The sequence below is a fragment of the Haliotis rufescens genome, unplaced genomic scaffold (assembly GCF_023055435.1).
Source record: "Haliotis rufescens isolate VD_foot unplaced genomic scaffold, xgHalRufe1.0.p SCAF_33, whole genome shotgun sequence".
NCBI lineage: Eukaryota > Metazoa > Mollusca > Gastropoda > Lepetellida > Haliotidae > Haliotis > Haliotis rufescens.
In genome coordinates this window covers 4,617,784-4,634,081 of record NW_025964035.1, presented here as the reverse complement: position 1 = coordinate 4,634,081, position 16,298 = coordinate 4,617,784, and the positions used below count along the sequence as shown (strand labels likewise).

General features: G+C 43.3%; 1 protein-coding gene across 3 annotated transcripts in view; it reads left to right on the top strand.

The window, feature by feature from the left end:
• The window catches only part of LOC124150270 (echinoderm microtubule-associated protein-like 2), a 92,227-nt gene that overhangs the window by 48,966 nt on the left and 26,963 nt on the right, over positions 1 to 16,298 (top strand). For all 3 annotated transcript variants that reach the window (XM_048380810.1, XM_048380811.1, XM_048380809.1), the window contains exons 5-9: positions 808 to 928; positions 3,007 to 3,209; positions 4,803 to 4,897; positions 5,664 to 5,841; positions 8,455 to 8,683. In XM_048380810.1, coding sequence (XP_048236767.1) covers positions 808 to 928; positions 3,007 to 3,209; positions 4,803 to 4,897; positions 5,664 to 5,841; positions 8,455 to 8,683 — 826 coding nt within the window. The remainder of the gene's footprint in view (positions 1 to 807; positions 929 to 3,006; positions 3,210 to 4,802; positions 4,898 to 5,663; positions 5,842 to 8,454; positions 8,684 to 16,298) is intronic.

The following is a 16,298-nucleotide window of genomic DNA, read 5'->3' as shown; positions in this document are numbered from 1 at the left end:
AGATGTTTTAGTCACGTGCTTCACCCCTGGGAGATTCTGTTCTCCGTGGGATCAACCAAAGCATGACCTTGACCTAGACCTCTGTCTAGGTCAAGGTCATGCTTTGGTTGATCCCACGGAGAACAGAATCTCCCAGAAGGACCTTTAACTAGCGTTCACTGTAAGATGTTTTATAGGTAGAGGTCAGGGTCAAGGTCATGCTTTGGTTGATACATGTGAAGGACAGTAAGATGTTTTATAGGTAGAGGTCAAGGTCAAGGTCATGCTTTGGTTGATACATGTGGAGAACAGAGTCTCCCAGAAGGACCTTCAACTAGCGTTCACGGTCAGATGTTTTAAAGGTAGAGGTCAAGGTCAAACTGTGGAGAACAAAGGCTGTGAAAATGATAGAAAGATCCAATCTGGCGAACAAGGTCTCTCTGACAGACATTCAACTAGCGTGCCCTATGGTCGTAGGTAAAGGACACATTGCTGTTATCCATTTTGGAAAACAGTGTCTCCAAGAAAGACGTTTAACTAGCGTTAATGGTCAATTGTCAGAAACGAAGTCACGTCGAGGACTATTTATTTATCACATTGCGAGAATGCCGCCCCCCCCCCCCCCCCCCCCCCCCCGTGTTGCGCAGCTTCTAAAACTTCATGTTCATCGCCGTGATGGTAAAGGTGTTGACCTCTGTGTTGTCCTACATGTTGACCTTCATACCGCCACCAATTTGACCTCCGTGCTTCACCCCACATTGATCTCCGTGTTGACCTCAGTGCTGACCTCCATGTTGACCACTATCACCTCTTTGTCCTGTGTTGCAGGAGAACCAGATCAAGTTCTCCCACCGCCTGCTGCAGATGATGACGGAGATCTACGAGGACCACGGCGGGGTGGACTACGAGCGGCTGTACAAGTGCCTCATGGCTGCTCATCTGAAGACAGGTGAGCTGCAACAAACAGGAACACAGACACTCAGACGGCCAGGCACTCAGACAGCCAGGCACTCAGACAGCCAGGCACTCAGACAGCCAGGCACTCAGGCAGTCTGACACTCAGACAGCCAGGCACTCAGACAGCCAGGCACTCAGACAGTCAGACAGTCAGACAGCCAGGCACTCAGGCAGTCTGACACTCAGACGGCCAGGCACTCAGACAGTCAGACAGCCAGGCACTCAGACAGTCAGACAGCCAGGCACTCAGACAGTCAGACACTCAGACGGCCGGGCACTCAGACAGTCAGACAGCCAGGCACTCAGACAGTCAGACAGCCAGGCACTCAGACAGTCAGACACTCAGACGGCCGGGCACTCAGACAGTCAGACAGCCAGGCACTCAGACAGTCAGACAGCCAGGCACTCAGACAGTCAGACACTCAGACGGCCGGGCACTCAGACAGTCAGACAGCCAGGCACTCAGACAGTCAGACAGCCAGGCACTCAGACAGTCAGACACTCAGACGGCCGGGCACTCAGACAGTCAGACAGCCAGGCACTCAGACAGTCAGACAGCCAGGCACTCAGACAGTCAGACAGCCAGGCACTCAGACAGTCAGACACTCAGACGGCCAGGCACTCAGACAGTCAGACAGCCAGGCACTCAGACAGTCTGACACTCAGACAGCCAGGCACTCAGACAGTCAGACAGTCAGACAGTCAGACAGCCAGGCACTCAGACAGTCAGACAGCCAGGCACTCAGACAGTCAGACAGCCAGGCACTCAGACAGTCAGACACTCAGACGGCCAGGCACTCAGACAGTCAGACAGCCAGGCACTCAGACAGCCAGGCACTCAGACAGTCTGACACTCAGACGGCCAGGCACTCAGACAGCCAGGCACTCAGACAGTCAGACAGCCAGGCACTCAGACAGTCAGACAGCCAGGCACTCAGACAGTCAGACACTCAGACGGCCAGACACTCAGACAGTCAGTCAGACACTCAGACAGTCAGACAGCCAGACACTCAGTCAAACACTCAGACAGTCAGACACTCAGACAGCCAGGCTCTAAGACAAACAGACGCTCATTCAGAAAGACTGATATACATACCAGGCACTCAGACAGTCAGACACTCAAACAGACACTCAGACACTCAGACAGTCAGGCATTCAGACAGGTAGGCACTCAGACAGTCAGACACTCAAATAGACACTAAGACAGTCAGACACTCAGACGGCCAGGCACTCAGACAGTCAGTCACTCAAACAGACACTCAGACACTCAGACAGTCAGACAGTCAGGCACTCAGACAATCAGGCACTCAGACAGTCAGGCACTCAGACAGTCAGACACTCAGACAGTCAGGCTCTCAGACAGTCAGACACTCAGACAGTCAGGCACTCAGACAGTCAGACACTCAGACAGTCAGGCTCTCAGACAGTCAGACACTCAGACAGTCAGGCACTCAGACAGCCAGGCTCTCAGACAAACAGACGCTTATTCAGAAAGACTGATATACATGCGCTCATTCAGTTCAACATACATTGGTAAATACAGATACACTCTTTCAGACAGTTATAAAGTCAATCATTCAAACAGACGGACATTCATACCAACACCTGCTTGGAGAGTCATTCAAGGTGAGCTAGTTGGGTTTAACGCCTCCTTGGCTTTTAACTTGGAGGTCATTGTAACTCGAAGAAGGACCTCTAGTGACATTTAAGTAATGTTTTAAGTGATTTTTCATAGCCTTCAGACCCCCTACGTGTTCTAATGGTAGAGCGCCTGTCCGGAAAGCAGAAGATCGGGTTTTAGATCTCCTAGCCTAATGTCATTAGATGATGGTACTTTTTGTTCGGCATTATTTGGATTAAACTAGGACTGATTGAGTACATTTTGTCGAGTGGGGTAACCATGACAAACTGTGGCCAGGTGTCTCAGTGGGCCAGCAAAATTATATCGGCATGGGTCCGGACTAACACAAGCAGCCACAAACACAGGTACATGCACGTCGCTATGTAAGTTTGTAAGTTGTGTCTCATTTCACCTCACCTCGCGATATCCATGTGTACTTTGTGTGGCAGGGCGCGACAGTGTGAAGGCCCGTCTGATGCGCAACGACCTCACCTCCAAGCAGGAGATGTCCAAGGAGCAGCGCGACTACGACTTCCTGTGTCGCCTCGAGGACCTGCTGATCCAGGACAGGACGTTCTTCGACATCGAGGTCCTCAGGAAGGACTTCCAGGGCAAGGACACGAACAGGACGGGGAAGATAGGCAGGGAAACGGTAAGCGGCATGGGAAGATAGCCAGGGAAACGGTAAGCGAGAAGGGAAGATATCCAGAGAAACGGTAAGCGGGATGGGAAGATATCCAGAGAAACGGTAAGCGGGATGGGAAGATATCCAGAGAAACAGTAAGCTGGATGGGAAGATAGCCAGGGAAACGGTAAGCAAGAAGGGAAGATATCCAGATAAACGGTTAGCTTGATGGGAAGATAGCCAGGGAAACGGTAAGCGAGAAGAGAAGATATCCAGAGAAACGGTAAGCGAGAAGGGAAGATATCCAGAGAAACGGTAAGCGGGATGGGAAGATAGCCAGGGAAACGGTAAGCAAGAAGGGAAGATATCCAGATAAACGGTAAGCGAGAAGGGAAGATATCCAGAGAAACGGTAAGCGGGATGGGAAGATAGCCAGGGAAACGGTTAGCGGGATTGGAAGATATCCAGGGAAACGGTAAGCGAGAAGGGAAGATATCCAGATAAACGGTTAGCTTGATGGGAAGATAGCCAGGGAAACGGTGAGCGAGAAGGGAAGATATCCAGAGAAACGGTAAGCGAGAAGGGAAGATATCCAGAGAAACAGTAAGCGGGATGGGAAGATAGCCAGGGAAACGGTAAGCGAGAAGGGAAGATATCCAGAGAAACGGTTAGCGGGATGGGAAGATATCCAGGGAAACGGTAAGCGAGAAGGGAAGATATCCAGAGAAACGGTAAGCGGAGATGGGAAGATAGCCAGAGAAACGGTTAGCGGGATGGGAAGATATCCAGAGAAACGGTTAGTGGGATGGGAAGATATCCAGAGAATCTGTAAGCAGGGATGGGAAGATAGCCAGGGAAACGGTAAGTGGGGATGAGAATATATCCAGAGAAACAGTAAGCGGGATGGGAAGATATCTAGAGAAACAGTAAGCGGGATGGGAAGATAGCCAGGGAAATTGTAAGCGGGATGGGAAGAAAGCCAGGGAAACAGTAAGCGGGATGGCAAGATATCCAGAGAAACAGTAAGCAGGATGGGAAGATATCCAGAGAAACGGTAAGCGGGATGGGAAGATATCCAGAGAAACGGTAAGCGGGGATGGGAAGATATCCAGAGAAACAGTAAGCAGGATGGGAAGATATCCAGAGAAACGGTAAGCGGGAGGGGAAGATATCCAGGGAAACGGTAAGCGGGGAGGGGAAGGTAGGCAGGGAAACGGTAAGCGGGGATGGGAAGGTAGCCAAAAAAACGATAAGCGGGGATGGGAAGGTAGCCAAGGAAAAGGTAAGTGGGGATGGGAAGGTAGCCAAGGATACAGTAAGCGGGGATGGGAAGGTAGCCAGGGAAACGGTTAGGGGGGATGGGAAGGTAGCCATAGAAATGGTAAGCAGGAATGAGAAGGCAGCCAGGGAAATGGTAAGCGGAGATGGGAAGATATTATGTAAAACACCTCTTACATACTGGGAACAAATTGATAAAAATAACAACAAAATAGGAGATATTATTTTGTGATGTACGATGTGAACTCTATGACGGTGTGTAATGACTACACTGAAGTGTCCCCGGTGTATGCCTGTCGCCACGTGGGGTAATATGTTGACATGAATGCGCGTCTACTGCAGGTTTTCCTGGTGTGTGACATGCGGACGCCACTGTATGGAGCTCTGTTAAAGAATCTGCTCAAGAGATGTGACGAGGATCATAACGATATGATCAGGTGAGACAATACACTTCACACAATGATACTGAACGATACTTTATACCTTTCATATCAAATGTCAGTGTTATGTTTAGAAAAAAACAACTTTGGCGTACCAGATCATGGGTTCGAATCTCAGATTGGTTTGTCAGCACCATACCCGTGTCCGTTTCACAGGACGTCTAGGTCCTGCATCACTTTGAGCTTTCCTTTAACATTAAGCTAAAATGATGTGATGTAACTGAAATACTGTTCAATGCGGGTGCACGGGTGGCCCAGTCGTCTAAGGCGCCGCGATTCGCTGTGCAGAGGCAGGTCAAGTGTTCACCTGAACAAACACGGGTACATGTGGTACAGGTTAAAATAAGGAATTGGATCAGACATCATTTGGTGTTGATGCGTCAGATTTGGCAATTTCATCCGCATGTTTACCATTAAATTCTTCGTAAATACTGGGGGGCACGGGTGGCCCAGTCGTCCAAGGCGCCGCGATTCGCTGTGCAGAGTTGCGTCCCTTGGGCACGCCAGAAACCTATGATTCTTTGTTCGAATCCCGGTTCGCCCCGATTATGTTTCTAGGTTTGTCAGCACCATACCCGTTCTCGTGGGTTTGACCGAAGTGGTAAACGTCTGAGACCTCCATCACTTAAGGCTTTCCTCGTACATTAAGCTGACACGCCGCGATATAACTGGAATAATGTTTAAAGCGCGTTAAAAACAACTCACTCACTCAGTGTTCAATGCAGCGTTAAATCCAAATAACTCACTTATTCACTCATTTCAGCTGGCCTGAGTTTCTCAGCTTCCTGGAAAAGTCTCAGCAGATGGCGTGGCGGAGATGCCCGGAACTTGCCGAGCTGCCAGAGAAGGCGAAACTGGCTGCCTTCAGTATTGCCTCCAACCCCATCGAGGAACTGTCCAGTGGCGCCAAGACAAGAGTTGTCTCCCGTCTTCTGAAGAAGGTGAGTACCCACGTCAGCCCTATCACCTACAGGGTGTTTCTCGTCCCCATCAACACCCAGACGTATGTGAATGTTAGGATCTGGTCCGTTTAAGAGAATATCACTGACATTCCCATAAATATATACTTAAATATATCTCCCTCTTGTCCAGCCACCATTGAGACGTTGACCCAACGATGATCCAACGTTAGCACGTTGCTATATAATCGCCATTTCACCTCACCTCATAACCTTCAAATTTCAGAAACCTATGGTCGTGGTTTCAAATCCCAGTTCGCCTTGATTGTGTTTCTAGGTTTGTAAAACCATACCCATACTCATCAAAGTGGTAAAACGCTTGAGACATTGATCATGTTGGGCTTTCCTCTCACGTCAACGGGGCGGTCGGGTAGCCTAGTGACGAAGACCCGGGTTCGATTCCCGACATGGGTACAATGTATGAAGCCCATTTCTGGTGTTCCCCGCCATATATTGCTGGAATATTGCTAAAAGCGGCGTTAAACCATACCAACTCACTCACTCACTCACTCCCACGTCAACTCTTTGTATGTTTGTTGTTTAACGCCGCACTCAGCAATATTCCAGCTATATGACGGCGGTCTGTAAATAATCGAGTCTGGACCAGACAATCCAGTGATTGACATTTTGAGCATTGGCAAGCATGGGCTTCTGAAGACCTATTCTAACCCGGATCATCACGGATCCCGCCATCATCTGACCAATGTGAAATACAGTTAAACGCGATCTCATCACTACCGTATCCATAAAGGCGTCATCGGTACCTCCGGTACATCTCAGAATTCCCTGGTGTAAACATCTCCAGCTGAACAATGGTCTAGATGACATGCCACTCTAACGATGAGTGGATCAATACACAGCGTACACACAGATCGTGACGGGGATGGATTGCAGGCACGTGCGTCTGTCAGATATATGTTCAATCAATAGGCCCTCCTTAATGTCACCTGACACTGTTACATACTGCACAAACTCAGGTCCTAGATCTATAGTGGAGTGGAGGGTGGCCTGGTTGTTCCATTAGAAAGTCCGGGTTCGATTCCCTACATGGGTACAAAGTGTTGATGTCATTTCCGGTGTCGTCCGCTGTCTTGGTGTTTGAATAATGCTAAAATACGTTGAAGTTACGTCACTCACTCACTCATTAATCCATAAGTCCATAAATAAATGTTGCAAACATAACTTGAGGTATGTGGAAACTGTTCAATCGATGTGTCATTGAACCGTCTAATGGCACTGAGAATAAACAGTTACACACGCTTAGTCTCAATGTACATATGAGCTCTGACCTGAGGAATACAAAGGATCAAGAAAGGATGTGAGTGATGTGAGATGTTCATCCACACCTACGTGTATTGTCTTTAGGTTGGTGGGTTTGTTGTTTAACGCCGCACTTAGCAATATTCTTGCTATATGACGGCGGTCTGTACATAAGCGAGTCTGAACCAGACAATCCAGTGATTAATACCATGAGCATCAATCCGCGCAATTGGGATCGATGACATGCTTCAACCAAGTCAGCGAGCCTGACCACCCGATCCCGTTAGTCGCCTCTTACGACAAGCATAGTCGCCTGGTACGGCAAGCATCACGGCTCGTATGCATTACATCTACATCTACATCTACGGTCATTTTAACGTTATTTGTATAACTAACGAACAAACCATAGCATGGCGGGCAGGGCATGCTCACCCTTTTCGCGAACATCCGGTGTCATCCGGTATTTTCAGTTATCCATTCATATAATTTCACCGCCATTTTGTCTTTTACCATTGGAATCTATTTCGGCAGATTATCGAGACTGGGTGCAGTCTGGCGTTTCCGGTTTACGTTACATAGAGGGGAAACCAGCGAGGGTTCAGATTACATCGGCAATATTTCTACTGCAACATTTGCTACAGTTTTGCGGCTATCTACTCCAGATCCACATTGCTCAATATCTGGCAACGTTACAGTTCGAACAAAATTCATGCATGAAGTAGGCCGCATCTGACTTCATGAAGTATACACGGCCTCCTTCATTATCTGACTGAAACAATAGCCACGCGTCACTGGGATTAGTCTGAAACAACCAATTCGTTCGGGTAGATACTGGTACAAAAGTAACCATGCTTCAGGTCCTACCAAAAAATAATCATGTTTCAGGTCCTACCAAGAAAATCGTTACTGGACTAGGTGGTTGTTCTGAAAAATTATGTGGGTGTGACAATATCAACTGTTATAATGATGTCCGCTGTAGATCAGAGCAAGCAGACACAGCATGAAAAGCCAGGTTCCGTGTTCCGGAAATAATCCGGAAACTATCCGGAAATAATCCGGAAACTGTCCGGAAACCTTCTAACTTTGAATCCGGAATGTTTTTGGGAGCGTAAATCATCTGTGAACATTCCTAAATAATTGTCAAATCTTTTTATGTGGATTTTGTTCAGTTACGTGTGATACACATGAAGATCACCAAGACAACTGACGAATGGCTTGAAACTAACTGCCACTGTCCAATCACCGCGAATAGAGCCCTTCTCTAAACCGACAGTCAGATCTTCCCGACATTGCAATGCAGCTGGATAAGAAAAACCCACATATTCTCTTTCACAGGCATCATTACAAAAAGAAAAATCAACATTATCGACAATAAGTCGAGAGAAGTCCGTTGACGAAAGTGTCCCTCAAGCAACGACAACCAATGAGCAGCCGAACCCACCCCAACAAGCCAATCAACCCTCGCCAAAGATTGAACCAGCCAATCAGAAGACAGAGCCAGATCCGGTCAAAGCAGTACCTGATAGCAAAGAGAAGGAGAGTAAGGACACATCTGTCAAACAAGGTAAGGTCTGGTCTTGTTAAAAACAGACTGAAAACTAGTAAACAATCAATACATTAAAATTCATGTTGAGATGTTCTTTGTCATAAGTGTCCAAACAGTAGTACTTATATAGAAGAAGAAAATGCTAATATATTTCTTTTGTATTGAGGCGATCTGCTAATGCACATTGTATACAACCCGTGAAGATCCAGGTTAGAATTGGTCTTCAGCAACCCATGCTTGCCGTAAGAGGCGACTATGCTTGTCGTAAGAGGCGACTAACGGGATCGGGTGGTCAGGCTCGCTGACTTGGTTGATGCGTGTCATCGTATCCCAATTGCGTGGATCGATGCTCATGATGTCACTCACTGGATTGTCTGGTCCAGACTCGATTATTTATAGACCGCTGGAATATAGCTCAGTGCGTCGTTAACAAAATTCATTTAGTCTTTATGTAACATGGTTTTGAGTTGTGTTTCTGTGTCTTTCCAACCGTTTCTCCTAAGGTTTCCTACGAGTGCGTGGTCTGATTGCATCTACTAGCCTCGTATCCACAGTCAGGGCTCTAATGAACAGCGGTACAACCAGCATGCTGTATACTGACATAATCTTCTGGGTAGCGCTAGTGCATGCATCATAGTCCACAGCTACACAGGGACTTTGTATAACATACGCGGGCTTACAGTATTGACTAATATCGGTAGCTAGTTTAGAATGCATATACATAGCACATTCGCCTTGCCAGAATCAACACACGCTTTGTGTATGTCTTTCTTGATAGCATGTTTTGTGCATGTCATTATGTAGGTCAACGACATTGCCCCAGTTAGGCAGGCAGTAACGATAGCATCCAATTGGTCAGTGTTAATGCATGCATTATTGTCATATATAAGAGTAACGAGCAGCTGTCTACATAACGACAAGCTCCCATTGGCGAGAGTGAATGCATGCATTATTGTCAATATATATAAGGGAAAGGGCACAGTAGACCATTGAAAGACAAGCTCCCATTGCTAGGTGAAAATGCATTGTCAATACATAAGTGTAACGTGCAGTTGGATATGTAATGACAAGCTCCCATTTGCTAGTGTTAATGCATTGTCAGTATATAAGTGTAACCTACAGTTGGATATATAATGACAAGCCCCCATTAGCTAGTGTAAATGCATTGTCAGTATATTAATGTAACCTACAGTTGGATATATAATGACAAGCCCCCATTAGCTAGTGTCAATGCATTGTCAGTATATAAGTGTCACCTACAGTTGGATATGTAATAACAAGCTCCCATTAGCTAGTGTTAATGTATTGTCAGTATATAAGTGTAACGTACTGTTGGTAATCTATAGAAAAGTTCCCATTCCATGATGTTAATGCATGCATTAGTCTCAGCATATAAGTGTATCGAGCAGTCGGATATGTAATGACAAGCTCCCATTAGCTAGTGTTAATGTATTGTCAGTATATAAGTGTATCGAGCAGTCGGATATGTAATGACAAGCTCCCATTAGCTAGTGTTAATACATTGTCAGTATATAAGTGTATCGAGCAGTCGGATATGTAATGACAAGCTCCCATTAGCTAGTGTTAATGTATTGTCAGTATATAAGTGTATCGAGCAGTCGGATATGTAATGACAAGCTCCCATTAGCTAGTGTTAATGCATTGTCAGTATATAAGTGTATCGAGCAGTCGGATATGTAATGACAAGCTCCCATTAGCTAGTGTTAATACATTGTCAGTATATAAGTGTATCGAGCAGTCGGATATGTAATGACAAGCTCCCATTAGCTAGTGTTAATGTATTGTCAGTATATAAGTGTATCGAGCAGTCGGATATGTAATGACAAGCTCCCATTAGCTAGTGTTAATGTATTGTCAGTATATAAGTGTATCGAGCAGTCGGATATGTAATGACAAGCTCCCATTAGCTAGTGTTAATGTATTGTCAGTATATAAGTGTATCGAGCAGTCGGATATGTAATGACAAGCTCCCATTAGCTAGTGTTAATACATTGTCAGTATATAAGTGTATCGAGCAGTCGGATATGTAATGACAAGCTCCCATTAGCTAGTGTTAATACATTGTCAGTATATAAGTGTATCGAGCAGTCGGATATGTAATGACAAGCTCCCATTAGCTAGTGTTAATGTATTGTCAGTATATAAGTGTATCGAGCAGTCGGATATGTAATGACAAGCTCCCATTAGCTAGTGTTAATACATTGTCAGTATATAAGTGTATCGAGCAGTCGGATATGTAATGACAAGCTCCCATTAGCTAGTGTTAATGTATTGTCAGTATATAAGTGTATCGAGCAGTCGGATATGTAATGACAAGCTCCCATTAGCTAGTGTTAATGTATTGTCAGTATATAAGTGTATCGAGCAGTCGGATATGTAATGACAAGCTCCCATTAGCTAGTGTTAATGTATTGTCAGTATATAAGTGTATCGAGCAGTCGGATATGTAATGACAAGCTCCCATTAGCTAGTGTTAATGTATTGTCAGTATATAAGTGTATCGAGCAGTCGGATATGTAATGACAAGCTCCCATTAGCTAGTGTTAATGTATTGTCAGTATATAAGTGTATCGAGCAGTCGGATATGTAATGACAAGCTCCCATTAGCTAGTGTTAATGTATTGTCAGTATATAAGTGTATCGAGCAGTCGGATATGTAATGACAAGCTCCCATTAGCTAGTGTTAATGTATTGTCAGTATATAAGTGTATCGAGCAGTCGGATATGTAATGACAAGCTCCCATTAGCTAGTGTTAATACATTGTCAGTATATAAGTGTATCGAGCAGTCGGATATGTAATGACAAGCTCCCATTAGCTAGTGTTAATACATTGTCAGTATATAAGTGTATCGAGCAGTCGGATATGTAATGACAAGCTCCCATTAGCTAGTGTTAATGTATTGTCAGTATATAAGTGTATCGAGCAGTCGGATATGTAATGACAAGCTCCCATTAGCTAGTGTTAATGTATTGTCAGTATATAAGTGTATCGAGCAGTCGGATATGTAATGACAAGCTCCCATTAGCTAGTGTTAATACATTGTCAGTATATAAGTGTATCGAGCAGTCGGATATGTAATGACAAGCTCCCATTAGCTAGTGTTAATGTATTGTCAGTATATAAGTGTATCGAGCAGTCGGATATGTAATGACAAGCTCCCATTAGCTAGTGTTAATACATTGTCAGTATATAAGTGTATCGAGCAGTCGGATATGTAATGACAAGCTCCCATTAGCTAGTGTTAATGTATTGTCAGTATATAAGTGTATCGAGCAGTCGGATATGTAATGACAAGCTCCCATTAGCTAGTGTTAATGTATTGTCAGTATATAAGTGTATCGAGCAGTCGGATATGTAATGACAAGCTCCCATTAGCTAGTGTTAATGTATTGTCAGTATATAAGTGTAACGTACTGTTGGTAATCTATAGAAAAGTTCCCATTCCATGATGTTAATGCATGCATTAGTCTCAGCATATAAGTGTATCGAGCAGTCGGATATGTAATGACAAGCTCCCATTAGCTAGTGTTAATGTATTGTCAGTATATAAGTGTATCGAGCAGTCGGATATGTAATGACAAGCTCCCATTAGCTAGTGTTAATGTATTGTCAGTATATAAGTGTAACGTACTGTTGGTAATCTATAGAAAAGTTCCCATTCCATGATGTTAATGCATGCATTAGTCTCAGCATATAAGTGTATCGAGCAGTCGGATATGTAATGACAAGCTCCCATTAGCTAGTGTTAATACATTGTCAGTATATAAGTGTATCGAGCAGTCGGATATGTAATGACAAGCTCCCATTAGCTAGTGTTAATGTATTGTCAGTATATAAGTGTATCGAGCAGTCGGATATGTAATGACAAGCTCCCATTAGCTAGTGTTAATACATTGTCAGTATATAAGTGTATCGAGCAGTCGGATATGTAATGACAAGCTCCCATTAGCTAGTGTTAATGTATTGTCAGTATATAAGTGTATCGAGCAGTCGGATATGTAATGACAAGCTCCCATTAGCTAGTGTTAATACATTGTCAGTATATAAGTGTATCGAGCAGTCGGATATGTAATGACAAGCTCCCATTAGCTAGTGTTAATGTATTGTCAGTATATAAGTGTAACGTACTGTTGATAATCTATAGAAAAGTTCCCATTCCATGATGTTAATGCATGCATTAGTCTCAGCATATAAGTGTATCGAGCAGTCGGATATGTAATGACAAGCTCCCATTAGCTAGTGTTAATACATTGTCAGTATATAAGTGTATCGAGCAGTCGGATATGTAATGACAAGCTCCCATTAGCTAGTGTTAATACATTGTCAGTATATAAGTGTATCGAGCAGTCGGATATGTAATGACAAGCTCCCATTAGCTAGTGTTAATGTATTGTCAGTATATAAGTGTATCGAGCAGTCGGATATGTAATGACAAGCTCCCATTAGCTAGTGTTAATACATTGTCAGTATATAAGTGTATCGAGCAGTCGGATATGTAATGACAAGCTCCCATTAGCTAGTGTTAATGTATTGTCAGTATATAAGTGTATCGAGCAGTCGGATATGTAATGACAAGCTCCCATTAGCTAGTGTTAATACATTGTCAGTATATAAGTGTATCGAGCAGTCGGATATGTAATGACAAGCTCCCATTAGCTAGTGTTAATGTATTGTCAGTATATAAGTGAATCGAGCAGTCGGATATGTAATGACAAGCTCCCATTAGCTAGTGTTAATGTATTGTCAGTATATAAGTGTATCGAGCAGTCGGATATGTAATGACAAGCTCCCATTAGCTAGTGTTAATGTATTGTCAGTATATAAGTGTAACGTACTGTTGGTAATCTATAGAAAAGTTCCCATTCCATGATGTTAATGCATGCATTAGTCTCAGCATATAAGTGTATCGAGCAGTCGGATATGTAATGACAAGCTCCCATTAGCTAGTGTTAATGTATTGTCAGTATATAAGTGTATCGAGCAGTCGGATATGTAATGACAAGCTCCCATTAGCTAGTGTTAATGTATTGTCAGTATATAAGTGTAACGTACTGTTGGTAATCTATAGAAAAGTTCCCATTCCATGATGTTAATGCATGCATTAGTCTCAGCATATAAGTGTATCGAGCAGTCGGATATGTAATGACAAGCTCCCATTAGCTAGTGTTAATACATTGTCAGTATATAAGTGTATCGAGCAGTCGGATATGTAATGACAAGCTCCCATTAGCTAGTGTTAATACATTGTCAGTATATAAGTGTATCGAGCAGTCGGATATGTAATGACAAGCTCCCATTAGCTAGTGTTAATGTATTGTCAGTATATAAGTGTATCGAGCAGTCGGATATGTAATGACAAGCTCCCATTAGCTAGTGTTAATGTATTGTCAGTATATAAGTGTATCGAGCAGTCGGATATGTAATGACAAGCTCCCATTAGCTAGTGTTAATACATTGTCAGTATATAAGTGTATCGAGCAGTCGGATATGTAATGACAAGCTCCCATTAGCTAGTGTTAATACATTGTCAGTATATAAGTGTATCGAGCAGTCGGATATGTAATGACAAGCTCCCATTAGCTAGTGTTAATGTATTGTCAGTATATAAGTGTATCGAGCAGTCGGATATGTAATGACAAGCTCCCATTAGCTAGTGTTAATGTATTGTCAGTATATAAGTGTATCGAGCAGTCGGATATGTAATGACAAGCTCCCATTAGCTAGTGTTAATACATTGTCAGTATATAAGTGTATCGAGCAGTCGGATATGTAATGACAAGCTCCCATTAGCTAGTGTTAATACATTGTCAGTATATAAGTGTATCGAGCAGTCGGATATGTAATGACAAGCTCCCATTAGCTAGTGTTAATGTATTGTCAGTATATAAGTGTATCGAGCAGTCGGATATGTAATGACAAGCTCCCATTAGCTAGTGTTAATGTATTGTCAGTATATAAGTGTATCGAGCAGTCGGATATGTAATGACAAGCTCCCATTAGCTAGTGTTAATACATTGTCAGTATATAAGTGTATCGAGCAGTCGGATATGTAATGACAAGCTCCCATTAGCTAGTGTTAATGTATTGTCAGTATATAAGTGTATCGAGCAGTCGGATATGTAATGACAAGCTCCCATTAGCTAGTGTTAATACATTGTCAGTATATAAGTGTATCGAGCAGTCGGATATGTAATGACAAGCTCCCATTAGCTAGTGTTAATGTATTGTCAGTATATAAGTGTATCGAGCAGTCGGATATGTAATGACAAGCTCCCATTAGCTAGTGTTAATGTATTGTCAGTATATAAGTGTATCGAGCAGTCGGATATGTAATGACAAGCTCCCATTAGCTAGTGTTAATACATTGTCAGTATATAAGTGTATCGAGCAGTCGGATATGTAATGACAAGCTCCCATTAGCTAGTGTTAATACATTGTCAGTATATAAGTGTATCGAGCAGTCGGATATGTAATGACAAGCTCCCATTAGCTAGTGTTAATGTATTGTCAGTATATAAGTGTATCGAGCAGTCGGATATGTAATGACAAGCTCCCATTAGCTAGTGTTAATGTATTGTCAGTATATAAGTGTATCGAGCAGTCGGATATGTAATGACAAGCTCCCATTAGCTAGTGTTAATACATTGTCAGTATATAAGTGTATCGTGCAGTTGGATATGTAATGACAAGCTCCCATTAGCTAGTGTTAATACATTGTCAGTATATAAGTGTATCGAGCAGTCGGATATGTAATGACAAGCTCCCATTAGCTAGTGTTAATACATTGTCAGTATATAAGTGTATCGAGCAGTCGGATATGTAATGACAAGCTCCCATTAGCTAGTGTTAATGTATTGTCAGTATATAAGTGTAACGTACTGTTGGTAATCTATAGAAAAGTTCCCATTCCATGATGTTAATGCATGCATTAGTCTCAGTATATAAGTGTATCGTGCAGTTGGATATGTAATGACAAGCTCCCATTAGCTAGTGTTAATGTATTGTCAGTATATAAGTGTATCGAGCAGTCGGATATGTAATGACAAGCTCCCATTAGCTAGTGTTAATACATTGTCAGTATATAAGTGTATCGTGCAGTCGGATATGTAATGACAAGCTCCCATTAGTATAATCAGTATATAAGGGACAAGGCACAGTATATTTTCTTAAGACAATCTCCTCTTAGTTAATGCATCCATTATTGTCATATATAAGAGTAATGTGCATTTGCCGATATAACGACAAGCTCCCACTGTCTGGTGGCAATGCATGCATCATTGTCAGTGCGTAACAATGGGTGGACAGTCGGCTATCTAATGACAATATCCCAATAGCTAGTGACAAGGCATGTTTTTCTATGTAAAAAGGGAAACGACGGTATGTCATACAACGACAATCTCCATCTTCCCGAGGCAAGGGCGTCATCTGACTATAAACCTCCAGTGTCCCACATTGCTATAGTATTAATGTATGCATGATTGTAAATATGTAAGAGGAGAGGACAGTGGGCTAAAATACGATATCCTTTAGGCTATTGTCAAGCCATCCTGTCTATTTGAGTGAGTGAGTGAGTATGGTTTTACGCCGGTTTTAGCAATAGTCCAGCAATA